The sequence below is a fragment of the Anomalospiza imberbis genome, chromosome 3, assembly GCF_031753505.1.
Source record: "Anomalospiza imberbis isolate Cuckoo-Finch-1a 21T00152 chromosome 3, ASM3175350v1, whole genome shotgun sequence".
NCBI classification, from domain to species: domain Eukaryota; kingdom Metazoa; phylum Chordata; class Aves; order Passeriformes; family Viduidae; genus Anomalospiza; species Anomalospiza imberbis.
This window is the reverse complement of record NC_089683.1, coordinates 26,996,280-27,011,460: the sequence shown is the minus strand read 5'-3', so window position 1 is coordinate 27,011,460 and position 15,181 is coordinate 26,996,280. Positions and strand designations below refer to the sequence as shown.

At 35.2% G+C, this 15,181-nt stretch overlaps 1 protein-coding gene across 1 annotated transcript in view; it reads left to right on the top strand.

The window, feature by feature from the left end:
- Positions 1–15,181, top strand: part of EYS (eyes shut homolog) — an 809,794-nt gene that overhangs the window by 556,587 nt on the left and 238,026 nt on the right. The window contains exon 35 of the mRNA XM_068183727.1: positions 1,221–1,371. Coding sequence (XP_068039828.1) covers positions 1,221–1,371 — 151 coding nt within the window. The remainder of the gene's footprint in view (positions 1–1,220; positions 1,372–15,181) is intronic.

Genomic DNA, 15,181 nt, shown 5'->3' with positions numbered 1-15,181 from the left:
CATATTGTTCTGAAAGTATCTCAAAAAAGAATTACACGGAAAACATAGAGAGCTGTTTGCAAATGTTACTAATGTTAGCTCTCCACTATGTCTGTTAAAGACACATAAAGGACTTTATGAAATAATATGTGAGAATCCATATATTACCATATGACAGATTATAGTGAAGAAAGCTTTTAATGCTCTTTTTTGTAAGAATTTTCAGAAGCTTGTTTCACATTGTCAGAAATAAACTGAATTCATAGACTACCTACTGCATCCTACCCAAATTGCTTTTACACAGCTGTGGGTTGTTGGTTTGTGATTTTGGGTTTTTTGTTTTGCTTTGTTTTGTTTTGGGTTCTTTAGGGGGTTTTTGTATGTGCTGTTTTCCCATAGATTTTTCGTGACACCCATATTACAAAGACACTTGGATAGCTTTAAATATAGAGCTGATAGATTTCTGATTTGTTTCATGTACAGACAGAAGGATAGGCTGAAAGAAATTCCCCCATGAGAGGCTGGTTTAGACCTTATTTTGCTTTCTTATATGAAAATAAAATGATTGCTGCCATCTGGTTAATGGAATGCAAATGACCTTTACATCATTTAAAAAATTTGAAAGAAACCAAATTGTTTACTTGGTACCTTCTGTTTGTTGTTGCCAATTTATGCACGTTGTTAACGGCAACATTTTTAAGAGGGTATGTAAGTGGGGGAGGGAAATGAGAATGTATATATTAATATATATTGCTGACTTCAGCTTTAGGAATGATGCTTTCGAAGATAAGTAATACAGATTATTATAGTACCTCTGCACTTTCTAAAATGCAGCTTGTTTTAAATTGCTTTTGTGATTTGTGTGTGTGATGAGAAAGAGGACTATTTAAAATATTTCAGTTCAATTGATGTAATTTTTGCAAATTAAGAAGTCTTCCTATTATTAAAATTTTTCTAACTCTTTTTATTCAGTCATTTATGTGCTTTGGCTTTTTTTTAGCAATTAAACTGCCCAGATTTACAATTTGGTTTCATTTTAATAGAATTTCTAACCCCAAAGACAAGTCAACTTACAGCTTTTTAAACAGCTTCTTTTACATTTATAGTTCTATAATACAAAACAGCTATTTACTTGATTTTCTTTCCTTGTTGTTTTAGTAACAGCCTAGTTAATTTGTCAGATAGATAGTAATGTAAACAATATATGGTGGTAAAATGTGCCTCTTTCTGAATTTGTGTAGGCAAGGCATGGTACCATGCGAAGCAGAAATGTCGATCCTGAAGTTATCTTCAAATACAAGTATAACTAGAAATTTCTGGTCCACTTCTTATTGGCTTGAAACAGGATCCATATTTGTTGGTGGTTTGCCTCATCCTCGTGCAGCAAAAGAGGTATTTTTTGTTGTTGTTGTTATTATTATTTAAAATGTGTATTGTTTTAGGAGGGGCATGCTGAATATGATATAACTGAATAGATTTAAACCATGCAAAAAATAAAAATTACAGCTTTTTGAGAGTTATATTTAAGGGATGAATATAGTCCCTTGCAGAGTATTTCTCACGTGTGGGACTTTGGTAAGTGAACAAAAAGGACATTATGGTCTAAAGTTATTATCTGAAATCCTGTTTGTCTTGAGTAGGCAGAGTGAAGGAGCAAATATGATCAAATTAAGAGGAGGTACCTGTTACGTCAGGTGCTAGTTCTGTGAGGATGTGAAAAGTATAACTGCAATGGTTTCCATAAGAAAGGAGAATCTGTTTGCATCCTGTGCTGTCCCAGACAGGTGTATGTAAAAACGGACGAGGCAAGAGGAAGCTAACCCGTGGAACTGCATTAATGAATGAGAGACAGCACAGGAGCTTGAATTTGTGGAGGTCTGTATGTAGCTCGGGTGACCACGTAAGCAGGGATGCGATATTACTATATGCAGTGGAGCTTGTACAGATTTAGGGAAGAAGAATATCCACAGGGTCATGCAGAGAGTTGGAGACAAGCAGATCATTATTCATTATCTTATGGAGGATTTTGGGGTAGTCACAATAACAGATACACATCACTGAAGTGATTTCCAATATTTTTTTTTCCAAAGCAGGATGAGTATAGTTCGCAATTTCTATTCCACTTTATGACACTCAAACTCTTCATGCTAACACAGATTAAAGCCCCAAGCCCTGTAATTCATTTGAGACTGGCACCAAACACCCAGGGCACACTTAGGCCAGCTTCCAGCAGCACAGCCCCTGTGTAACACAGCTCCCAGGGCAGCTGGTTCAGCCTTCTACATTTTGTCAAGTGTCTAAGTATGGACCTCAGCATCTAAGGGGCTATTGTTAGAGCTATGTACAATTTTTTTAAATTATATTTTTGACATTAGGTACCAGTGATCTCGCTAGTTACATAGCTCCAAGTTGGTCTCAGACTTTCACTTAACAAAAGCCAACCTGTGCTGCTACCTGGACTATTTAACTCTCTTGTCTCATTCTCAAATTTGGTTGCAAAATGTAAAACTGTTCACCATTACATAATAAAGAGTATCTTTGAGTATTTGTGTTTTCCATGTTTTGAAATAAATTAAACTGTTAGCACTGAGATGGTGTAGTGTGAGTCTCATTTATCTGAACAGGAGTCTTTGGATTGCTGTCACCCCACAACTGGAGCAAAGTTAGACTGCAGGGGTTTTGTTTCTCCAGTGCACTGTAAAAACTGGGCATATGTAGTTCAATTTTCATTTTTAAGCCATATTTTAGAGTAGGCATCACCATGTGCAATTGATTTAACCTTTTTATTTCTGTTCCATTCTTGAGTAAGTGAAGGTCATCTTATAGTCATTTCAAGCACCAGCATGTTTTTGATACTGTTACTGTAATGTAGCATTTCTAGATTGCTTTCACCTTATAATAAATTGCATGGTAATCAATGGTGTGACAAGAGTGTGGAAATCCAACTTAAAAGTTCTTGTGAGTAAGTGCTTTTTAGGTTGTAAAATATTTCACAAAAAGTGTACTAAGTATCTCATACTGAGATTAAAAGAACACATCGAGTAGTATTCAGAGTTATACAACTTTTCCCTTAATTCAAATGTTCATACACAAGCTACACCTTTGCCTGGAATATTTTATCCTCTGTTGTATATAGAATTTTATTTGTTACAAAAATGTATCCATACCAGTGAGATATATAAAAAAATTATTTTCAATGTTTAAATAACCTTTCTTCTAGAAGCTAAGAGAAATTTTTGGAGGATACCCCAAAGAATTTATAGTGAAGGCTTAGAGAAGCTCAATTCACATAGTGTATTTTGGAGCAGGTAAACAAGCAATTTGTTTGAGGGATATAGTAATAATGTATATATGAGAATGAATTTTGAGTTGAAAAATAACTCTTTACTAGCTAAAGGCCAAATAAAATCCATAAAAATAAATTTACATTAGGGAAGTTCAAACTGAAATTAAACACAATGGTTTAAAGGTAATATATTGCTAAAAATGTTGTCTGCATGTGTTGGATTGTCATATCAACATAGGGTTTCCTTCTTTGAGAATGATGAAGTTCAATTCTATTCTTAATGCAGGATTAATCGGTGAAATGTTGTGGTTCATGATTGTTATCTATTTAGGTAAGAGATGTGGGACATTTACAAGTGCTCAAGCTGGTATTACTTAACCTCTATTAGTACTTGGAAAGCATATGTTCTTATAACTTCCCCAAAAAGGCAAAAATATATCTTCAACTCTCAGTTGCCTCTCTAGTTTTCCACTGAGCTTTCTTGTAGCTTTCTTTCTGCTTAAGATCACCTCAGCCTTTATTTCACAAAATTTTCTTTGCTTATTTTTGATTTTTGTATTCAGTTTGATATTAGTATCTAATTTTTCTTATTTTTTATGTTTTTCTAGCTTCAGGGAAGTTCAATTTTCTTTGGCTTCCCTGTCAAAATCTGTAGGGTCCAAGACAAATATAGTCTATAAAGGCTGGGTTTTTTCCCTTTTGTCAGGGAGTGGAGAACTGCCTGTCCAAGTACTCTTTATGTGGGCTTTTCAACCCCAGCAGTGGGAAACCACTCCAGAAAGTTTCTTTCCCATCAGTTTAGACCCAGGCAGTCAGGCTTCTATTGTAAAAACTTCCTCATCCTTGAAACAGAACAGGTCTGTTTCTGACCTTCATCCCGCAGTTTGCTTCAAGGGAGATTTCTGCTCCAGCTGAGGCTCAGCTTTTTCTGACAAGTGCTCTGATCACTCTTGGAGTCAAGTTTGATGATGACCCTTGTGATATCTGCATTATTCACCTAATAATACATTGTCTTGTTTTAGCTCCTTCTCTCACAGGACTAGTTCACTCTGCTGTTCAGTTTGGCTCTCCTACCTTCCAATATTGTGGAAGTTGCAGAGAACAGTGACTTCAGGCCCTAGACTCCTTCAGTTTCTGACTAACAGGAACTTCTAGCTGTCAGTATCAGAAACTGTTGACATGGAAGTTGTGTATTACTGGAATTGGCTCATGTTAAATTATTTATTTCTAGGATAGATTCCTCTACCTTTCATTTTTATTGACGTTTGAGATGACCTCTAAAGCCCTCAGGGTAAAATATTGTCTCCTCTGATGATTTCTATACATTTTCCTAATCAGCTCTGAAATGTCCATGCATTCTTTCCACATATTTCTTCTTGCTTTCTGTATGCTTATTATTTGGTATTCCTTAGAGTCAGAGTGCACTTAGTATGTAAGGAAAGGTGCAACAATTCTACTGATTTCTCTCATTTCTGCCACAGTCTCTTCAGGAGATCAGAGCCTTACCCTCAAGCAGTGATGCATTTAAAAGAATATCTGTGACATCTGGGGAAGCAATGGCATAATACCCAATAGATATTTTTACTATTCAGAAGATCTCAGACCTCCCAGATCTCAGTCCTAGTGCCTGTGATTGGTGGCAACAAACACTAGACAAAATATAGTTATGGACTGCTTAAGTAAACCAGACATACAATGTACCATGGATTCACAGAGACATTTATAAGCATGCATCCCTGGCTGATGTTATCACTAGGCCACTCTCCATTACCTCTTAAAGCCTAGAGCAATCAGAGGAAGCCCCTGATGACAGTGGAAAAAGACAAATGTGATGTTATGTTCATCTTAAAAAAGGAAGATGGGTAACCATGAGCCAGTCAGATCAATGGCACCACCATGTTCCTGGTACTAATATAGAAACAAATGAAGGACAAGCACGTCCTTAGGAACAACCATCATGGATTTACAGAAGAGAAACTCTGCCTGACCAGTATGCTTACATTCTCTGTTGAGAAGACTGGCTCTGTGGGCAAGGGGAGGGCAGTGGATAATCCTTACTTCATGTCCCAGACAGCTTCACTCCCAACTCTGTCTCCTACCTCTGAGTGGCACAGGAGGATGGGAAATGGGGGTTATAGTCAGACCATAACAGTTTGTCTCTGCCACTTCTTCCTGCTACACATCTACAGTTCTCTTAGCTATCCACAGACCAAAGATGGAAAAAGTATTTGGCTTGGTATGAAATCTGGACGATCTGAAGATGTGGGTAGAAATCAACAGATTTCGGTGCGACAGATTTCGTATCAACAGATATGTGCACTGAAACACAAATGAATTAATCCAAGTTCAAGTACTGCAATCTGCTTCATGCACAGCAAGAAATTGTTTTTATGACTGTAAACTGTCCTTGGCAAAGTTTAGTGGAGGCATCTGACAGTCTAGGAAGCCATTGCTGAAAGTAAGAATGAAAGCTAAACTCAAAATAGCTGGCTGGCAGACATCTTGTCCTGCTGTCTCACCACAGTACATAAAATTCTCTTTGGTTCTGTGCCAACTTAGTTTATTACTTATTTTTGATATTACTTTGATAAAGAATATAATGGAAATAGTGCAGACTTGCCGCAGGTAAATGGCAAAATAATTTGAACAGTTAAATAACATCATCTTTTTAAAACATTGGGGTTTTAAAGTTGTTTATGATCCCTGGTTTTTAAGACATAAAAATCAACAGAAAAGGAAGAGAAACAAATTATACACAGAAAAAAACCTCTTTCTAATCAGAAATTAAGAAAAAAATATTGTTTCTAAAATCTCAATACATGTTTCAGAATAACTAATTTCATGCTAGCTTTAGTATTGTTAATTGTTTACAAAAGTTTTTTCTCTGCAGAGAAGATTGATACACTCAAAGGGAAATTAAATATTGTTTTCAAATATCTACAGCAGTAGCAGTTGATTGCAGTTACTGTTATTTCTGCTGCTATAATTGTTCCAGTAATTTATATTTCTAGACTTAATAGTATTTTAGTATTGTGAATGTGAAATGTCATTATATCTTCATATTCTCTTTCAACTCAAGCCATTTTCTATAATTAAACCTTGCAAGTATTAAAACAGGGAAGTTTCAGAAGGAGAGGAGAGATTGCTCTCTTCTGTACCGGGAGAGTAATCTTCTAAATAAAGATAAAAGATTAAGGGGAAGGTGTGCAAATACATATGTGGGCATCAATACGTTACCAATGTGGAAATGGCAACAGATAATTGAGTGATATGCTCAGGATCATAGTGTGTTAACGTTGAAGGTGAGGTGGAAATCATATATCTATATGAAATCATATATCTAAAGACTCAGACACAGTAGTCTAGCAGGCTTGTACTTCAAATACAAATGTGTAAAATACACTATGCATATGTAACAATACATATAGTTTTTCTATGAAAAAGAGATAATGTGATATCACAATCATATGTACTGCCTAGTTTTAAGTTATTCTCAGGTATATACATATGTAGATAAAAATGTTTTAAACATTTTAATAACCAACTGCTAAAACATACAAAATTACGTTCTTTCTCTTTTAATAACTCATCCACAGAATTCAGTGGCATTGAGTGAAGAAATGGACAATGTGAAACAGGTGCTACAAAATACAGAATCAGATCCTTAGTTTAGAATGATCCAAAAGCAATTTGCTCTATGTTACAGCTGCTGTGCTTCCATAGACTAACACAACAGTAACCCCTCTGTAACTGTCTAGTTAGAAACAGTTTATGATCCATTTCCCTTGCCAGAGCATTGCAAAGCAGTGGGAGAATTTAGTACAATCTGTGCACAGTGCTTTAGATTTGATTATCTGGCATTCACTTTATCTGATTAATCTTAGGCTCTGACAGCAGCCTTCACACTATAATTTATAATAATATAATATGTACATGATTCTTTAGCATTCTGCTACAGAAATCATTGGATGTGGGCAAATTACAGTGGTTCTGACCCAATTAATGCTCCCTGGGCTGCAGTGTTCAGCCTGAGAAGATTCTAGGGAAGCCAACAAAGGAAAGAACATCCAATCTGTCACAGGATTGCAAGGCATACTAGACTATTACATGGCTGCAACTGTTAGCTATAGTGCTATAAGCAAGAATGGGTAGTTTGAAACATTAGAGAGGCAGTTCTTGAATGTCCATATGTTTCCTGTTGTTCCACAGCATATCTAAAATTTCCATATGTAGCTATTAAAAATCATATGTTTTTTAAAATATTTTTTTAGGCAGAGTGGTTATAGGTTTCTATATTTTTTTTTCATTACATCGTAAATCTGCCTAGGAATTATCTGAAGAATATTTCATATTTTATATAATTTAAAGAACTATCTGATCCATCAGTTTAAAATCTAGTTCATAATAGACTAAGTGAAAGCCAGTTGCCAAGCATTAGACTTCCCTCTAGATATAGTGAAATATAGGTGTTTAGTTTGTAGTAGCTATGCAGTAGAGTTTAAGGTTTTGCTGTGGTACAGAAAATGAAAATGAACAGTGTTGGCTCTCATCCAGAATCTCATTGTGGTTTTAGTGCCACATTCTGAAATTGTGAGTTGTTCCTGTTTGCATCAATTCCATAATCTGTATTTTTCAAAAAATGGGATGAGATCTTTTGTCCTTGTACTTATGCTGCTCCTTTTTAATTTGACTTTGCCTACACACATTATACATCTTCTAAGTCCACTCTGTTGTCAGGTTTGTGATTTACAATATTCAGAAAGGCTCTTTCATGGTCTCTGTTGATTTGAAATGCATTTTGCATCCTGAACAGAATCTGACTTTTTTTTGAATCTTGGCATGACAGCCTTAGATCCTGACATGTATTTACTTTCTAATGTCCTACTTAGGATATGCTTTGACTCTGTCTTTGCATCGCCTGAATGCTTATCTTAATTAAGAGCACTACTTACTGTTTCTCAAGATATTTTAAATATTTATGCACTTATAAATACTAAATAAATATTTTTCACATCATCAAAAATACTTCTACATATCAATATTTCATTGGCTACTATCACATATGCTGGTATTTGTTCTTCTTTTGATTGGTAAATCATGGTAAGGCTCTGTCCTTATATAATTAAGCATTACTCTTAAGTCAGAGGTCCTGTCTCTTGACTGGAGAGATGTTTTGCCTATTCTGATTAGACTGTTTTGATCAGCATGTTTGTTTTTTTTTTTTTTCATCAGTACTTCTTATATTGTCAGATAATTTGTGAATGTGTTTAACAGCATAAGACTCGGTGGGCAATATTTTTGCATCTGACCAGTGTGAAAACTCAACTGGTATTGGTAATTTTTGTCTTTTATTTAGTTGGTTCAGCACCCACCTAAGAAACCCCCTTCCTGTATTTCCCACAATTACTAATTTTCTTGAAGAACTTTTGCTTAGGAACAATGTCAAAACATCTTTGGAAATTAGGTTGGCTCCGTTTTTGGGTGACCCTCTTATATAGGACCACTGATGTGTTCAAGGGACATTAATAAGGAGGCATAACTTCCTTAAACAAAAGTTTTGATACTTTATGTGATATTGTCCCATGTTTCGGCTACTTACATTCTTCAATAGAATATTAAGGAATTTTCTTCTGAATATATATTTGCTGGGTTTTACTTTGCTGCAATCATTTTGGCCTTTCATTTGTCACTTTTCTCTACATTGTTACCAACATATTTAATTAAAAAGTTATATAATATTTTTGCACAATTCCAGGCTTCTTAGCTTTCACATACTAGAAAGTTTTGATGAACATGGAACAACCTCCCCAGGAAGATGGTAGAGTCCCTATTACTGGAGGTTTTCATTATGTGATTGGACAGAGTGCTAGATAATCTCATCTAAACTCCCTTTTACATGAAAGGTTGGACCAGATGATCTTGTGAAATTCCTTCCAGACTGAGATTTTTTTATGATTTTGTGGCTTAAGTACTTTTTTCAGCCAAAATTAAAATATATCCCAGAACATTTTAAAATATGCATAATAGTACATTTAATTTACCAGATATTACCCTTTTAAACCTTTACCCATATTTTGCCTGGAAAAGTGTTGACTAATAGTCTTCTTTATTCTGCTAATTTGATAATCAATCACTCTTTTTTGCTTTTTTTTTTTTTTAAGTCATGCTTGATTTTTTCCTACTTGATCATATGCAGTTACTGAACTCTATAGAAGTGTTCTTTAACCTGCAAGCATTTTACCAAGCATTGAGTTTTCTATTTTTTTTTCATCCTTAATAACCTTGTCTTGATGCAGTTAAACCTTCTGGTGGTTTTTTTAGTGTGTTTTCCTCCCAGGATAACACAGAGGTTGAGTATATTATAGTCAGGGTTTTTTTAATGTTGTACGGGGTGTTCAGTTATTATATTTTGAAATATTGAAACAAATTATTTGCCTAGAGTTATATCTCTCAGAGTTTCTCTAATGGCTCCAAGAAACCACTGTTTACAGCATCTAAATATGTAGTCCTATCAGCATATTTTGTCATAATTTCTTACCAGACTGCTTGGAGTAATTAAACTCTGTTATTACTGTCTCTTCTGCCTTACCCCTTCTAACCTGCTATACTATTTAACAAATACTATCATCACCTTGGTGATACATAATATAGCTCTAATATAATTTTTTTCATTTTACATGAAATTTTAGTGCAAAATGATTTGTGCCAGTTTGTATATATTTGTCTGACTACTTTAATTATAGTGCCTTTTTCTGGTGCAGCCTACACCTTTCTTGATAATTACTCTTGCATCACAACATCCCAGTGTTTCTATTTCTATCATCAACATTCTTATCATATTCTTACTGTTTTACTGCTATTTTTCCTTTTTTAGAACTCAAGTATTTTTCTATAGGTAGTTACTTTTCTTTTGAAAATAAATAATGGTTTAGTGGTTTGGCAGAGAGAGAGATGTTTTACACAAATATTCATATTACAATTTTTGTAACATATTTACTTCTGTCATGCATATTTTGAAGGTGAATTTTTGATTTTTTTAAAAGGGTTTTTGCAGGTAAAGAGCCAAATGTCATGGAATTACATCAGTAAATCAGTTTTATTCTAATTTCAATATACTGTATAATGGTAATAGACAGTCTTGCCTAATCCATTGATCAAAAAATAAATAGGTAGGAGACTTCAGATATTTTGCTGAAAGTATCTAGTGCTGCCCTGCAGGAGTCTTTGTAACTGCCAGTTGCCTTTACCATCCAGGAATGTGTTCTTGTTATGTCTTCAAGGCTAAACAATATAGAGAAGAGATACCATCAAGAAAAAGCTAAAACATTCCTGTAATAGTGTATTGCTGGCTTGTGTTATTCTTTTCAAGTCAATCTTTGTTGAAAAGGCTGCAGATGATGATCTTGGCCACTGCAGCATTTGAGAAATTGACTCATAGGAAAGAGTTATGGACAGGGAGCATTGTAGTGAAGAGTGACACATTTTATTTTTTTTTTTCTAATTAGGTTTTTCAGTATGCTTATAGTCATTTTATGGATTTTATTAATTCTTTTTCTTATATCTGAGTATGTTCATGGAAGCGTTTTGGATAATTCATTACTGATTTATCTACCTGAAACAAGTTTGAATTCTTGCTGAAGATCATTATTAGTACTGTGTGATTCTTAAACAAGAACAGCTTATACAGATCACAGAAATCTTTAATTTTGCTAGTTATTGTAAAATCTAAATCTAGACTATTAATGAAAATGTACAATAAATGTTTCTAGTATGTCTAATTAATTCCAAATTTATAATATTAAAAATATAGAATGGGAGACATAAAAGTGTAAAGATTTTCAGTATCATTTCCTGAATGCTTCTTGATAAGTCTATTTTGAAAATTTATATTAATTTAGGTGATTTTATTAGTTATAAGTTGCACTTCGTATTTTATTAGGAAGCTATTAAGAGAAGTATTTTTGAAGTTTATATCAGACTAATTGATTGTGAAAATGTATATTTCTCCAGCTGCATTCGTGATATTATTACTGCTTCTATTTTAAATTTCACTGGAGTTGGTTTAACAAAGTTAGAATTTCACTTATGCAATATGCATGTATGTACATATGCATGTATTTAATACTATATTATATAATGCAAATACTGATATTATATTAATAAAATGTGTTTTAAACTTTTCAATAAAGTCTCCTAACAGCATAACAAAATAAATTTAAATAAGAAAGCAAGAAATATCCTTCACTGTGTTTAAGTCCAGAGACCAGAAAGTATTGCTGGTGAGAAATCAAGGTTTTTTCCTCACTGATTATCTTCTGCATCAAATTAAAGGGGGCACTTATAAATATTGAATCACTTTGACAAGGCTGTGCTTCAAAAAAGTGCAAAAATCTTATTAATATCAACATCTCTACATTAAAAAAAATCATTTGCATTCCACATGTATAATATATCAGCAGTCTACAATATAAACTGACTACTATAGCCCAGATTAAAAATGTAATTCACTCTCATTATATAATGCTAAAATGCCAAGATCATTATACTTATTACAGAGCTACAAATCACTAGAACTGGTGATATTATAGCTACACTATATTCTTGCAGAAAAGAAGCCAGTGAACTTTAAGAAGTTCATGGCCCAAGGCCATCTGTGCAACAGGCCTTGGCTAAGAGCAGCCACACTGAATCAGAACATTAAGAGCAATGAGTTTGTGCTCCAAAACTCTCAGCAGAATCACTATGCTGAGCCAAATAGATGATTTCTGTTTCCTGTTTATATGAGATTTTGATATGCATGGCTTTAAGTGTGTCCTCTAGAAGCTCTTTTATGCAGCTAGAAATAACCAGAGCTCTGTGTGCATGGGAAAATCAAACTCCTTAAGATTCTGAATCTGAAAGATAGGGAAAAAAAACATTGCAAATCTTTTGCTGATCTTAAATTATGATGGTTGTGCCACTCTCTCACTGAAATCCCCTCAAAATTTGGCTTTATTGAAGTACTTTTCTCAAAAGCATTTTAATTATTTCATAATTTCAGTGCCTGAACTCAGACTTGTGTGTACTAGATGCTTGAAGCTAACCATGTAGCAGCCTCAGCAAATTAAAAGTCTGATACCAAGACATCACTAAAAAATTTCTCCATCTTGTTCTCTTGAGATCATTTCTAGAAAACATATGGGGTATAGGGATGTAAACAAACTCTGTATTTGGAGAATCTAATAAAAGATTGGAATTTAGATTTCTGTTTAGTATGGAAGAAACATTTCCTTTTCTTTTTGACTGGTATTTCCTATAGAGGGAAGAAATAAAAGTTTGGGAAACACAAGGTAAATTAAAGGAAAATAGTATGATATAATTCCATTTCTAAAGGCAACTGGTGGGCATTTTCAGATGAATAATACACTGTAAAAAAATCATATAATGTGCATATAATGTATTACTGTGTGATACCAGAAGTTTTTTTCTATTCTGGTACCTTTAGGGAATCTGTTCAAGCTCTTTCTATCAGTCAACATGTAAAACACAAGAATGTCTGCAACCACTTTGTACTGCACTGAGATGAAATGCTTGACAATAAACAAATACCGGAGCATTCTGCCCCACAAGCTTCTCAGCTTGAAGGAACACACTTCTCCTGGGAAGTGAGAGTTCCTTTCCCTCTCCCCTGGTAGTGATGTGAGTGGGTATAGAGTAATATTAGGGTCCTGGCCATGCCCCGCCTCTAGCTATTGCAAAAATCAGCCCTGTCCTGGCCGAAACCAGGACACCATAAAACCAACCTTCAGGAATGGAAGGTCCCTAAGACCAGAGGGAAACTCTGGAGCAAGGAATACTTAACACTGCTGGAGTCATCATCCCTGGAGGTGTTTTAAAAAAAGACTGAATGTGGCACTTAATGCCATGGTTTAATTCAAATGGTGGCATTAGGTCATAGGTTGGACTTGATCTCAAAAGTATTTTCCCACCTAGTTAATTCTGTGATTCTGTGAGAAGGATTGTTTAGGGATCCTTTAAACACACTGGTCATATGTAAGTCTCTGAGGTTTAATGGGTTGCACCCAGGAGTGATGAGAAAACTGTCTGATGCCATTGTGAGGTCACTGCTAATTAACTTTGAATGGTCATGGCAATTAAAGACTGGAAGAGAACAAATATCATCATCTTTGAGAAGGGCAAGAAGGAAGATCTGCAAAACTATAGGTTAGGCAACTCACTTCAGTCACTGGGAAGGTGGTGCAGCAAACCCTCCTGGGAAAAATTTCCAAACACACAGAGGTCAAGAAAGTAACTAGAAGTCATCGACATGGGTTTAAAAGAGGAAATCATACTTGACCAGCCACACAGTCTCTGCAGTTAGGTAACTAGCTTGGTGGATAAAAGAGAGCAGTAGATGCTGTCTACAGCTTCAGTAAATTTTTTGACACTGTCTTCTATGACATCATCATAGGAAAAACTGACAAAATAGTTCACCGTGAGTGGAGTTCACAGTGAGGTGGATTAAAAAAAGTCTGAATGACCAGTCCTGGAGTGTTGTGATCAGTGATACAAAATCTGGTTGGTGGTCAGTAACTAGTGAGGTGCCCCTGAATTTACTAGTGGGTCCAATACTGTTCAGCTTCTTCATTAGTGATCTGGATGACGGAACAGAATGCACCCTCAGCAAGATCTAAGATTGGTTAAGAATTGGGAAGTGGTTAATTCTCCAGAGAGCTGTGCTGCCATCCAGAGGCACCTCAACAGACTGGAGAAATGGACTGACAGAAATCTCATGAACTTCAAAAAGGGGTATTGCAAAGTCCTGCAACTGAGTAATGATAATCCCATGTGTAGGCACATTGTGGTGTCAGCTGACTGGAGCACAGCTTGGCAAACAAGAACCTTGGATTTCTGGTAGGCAGCAAGCTGTCTGTGAGCCAGTTAGGCATCCTCACAATGCATGGAGGGGGATTCATCCTCTCTATTCAGTACTGGTGAGCTTGTATCTGAATTAATGGGACCAGTTCTGTACCCATCCAGTAAAAGAAACATCTGGACTTACTGCAGCATCTCCAGCAGAGGGCCACAAATACTATCAAGGGGTTGGAACATCTCTCATATAAGAAAAGAATTAAATAACTGTGACAATTCTTTTGGGTTTTTGATGTCTTCCTGTAATATCACCTCAGGTCTTTTGCTCATCAATTCTCACAGGGATCCTGTGCAAAAGTACCCTAATTTTATCAGAAAAAAGATGCTGTTTCAGTGATATGCAAAGATTTGATTTGATGATATACAAAGATATGATTCTGTTTCTGTGGAGATTATTTCCTTATTTTGAAGAACTTTTTAAAAGGGGTTAACATTGTTTTGAACTTGCATGCAAGTTGCATTCATGAATTTGAATGTTCAAGTCCATGTGATCATTTGTCTTTCAATAATATTGGCAGGCCTGCAAGATCAGTTTTTGTCTTTCATCTGTGAGGACTTTTCCTATAGCTGTCAGGTTGATCAGATGTTAAGATCTTCAGTTTTTGGTTGATTTTGCCACTTAGTTCCACAGTTCCTGCACATTACCACAGGATCCTGGCAATAAATATAGTCCACTTTTGTTGGCAAGACATTTATTTCTTTGATGCCTTATCTTGATGTGTGTGTTGATATGGAAGTTGTCCTGGGATAAAACTCTCAGTGTCTTTTTGATGCTTTCACTCTTTGACAGCTGTAGTTCCCTTAGTTACATTAACCATTTGTCTCTTCTTCTTATTCAGTGCAAAGTCCAGGGCAGTTACAGACATTTGGGATGACTCCTTCTGCTGAGCATGTTCAGCCTTTTTTATCCAACAGCTTCTTATGTTCCCAAATATCCTGATTTTCCTGGTAATGTGGTAGTGTGCATGTGTATAAGACCTTCTCAGGTAGCATGTCAGGTATTTT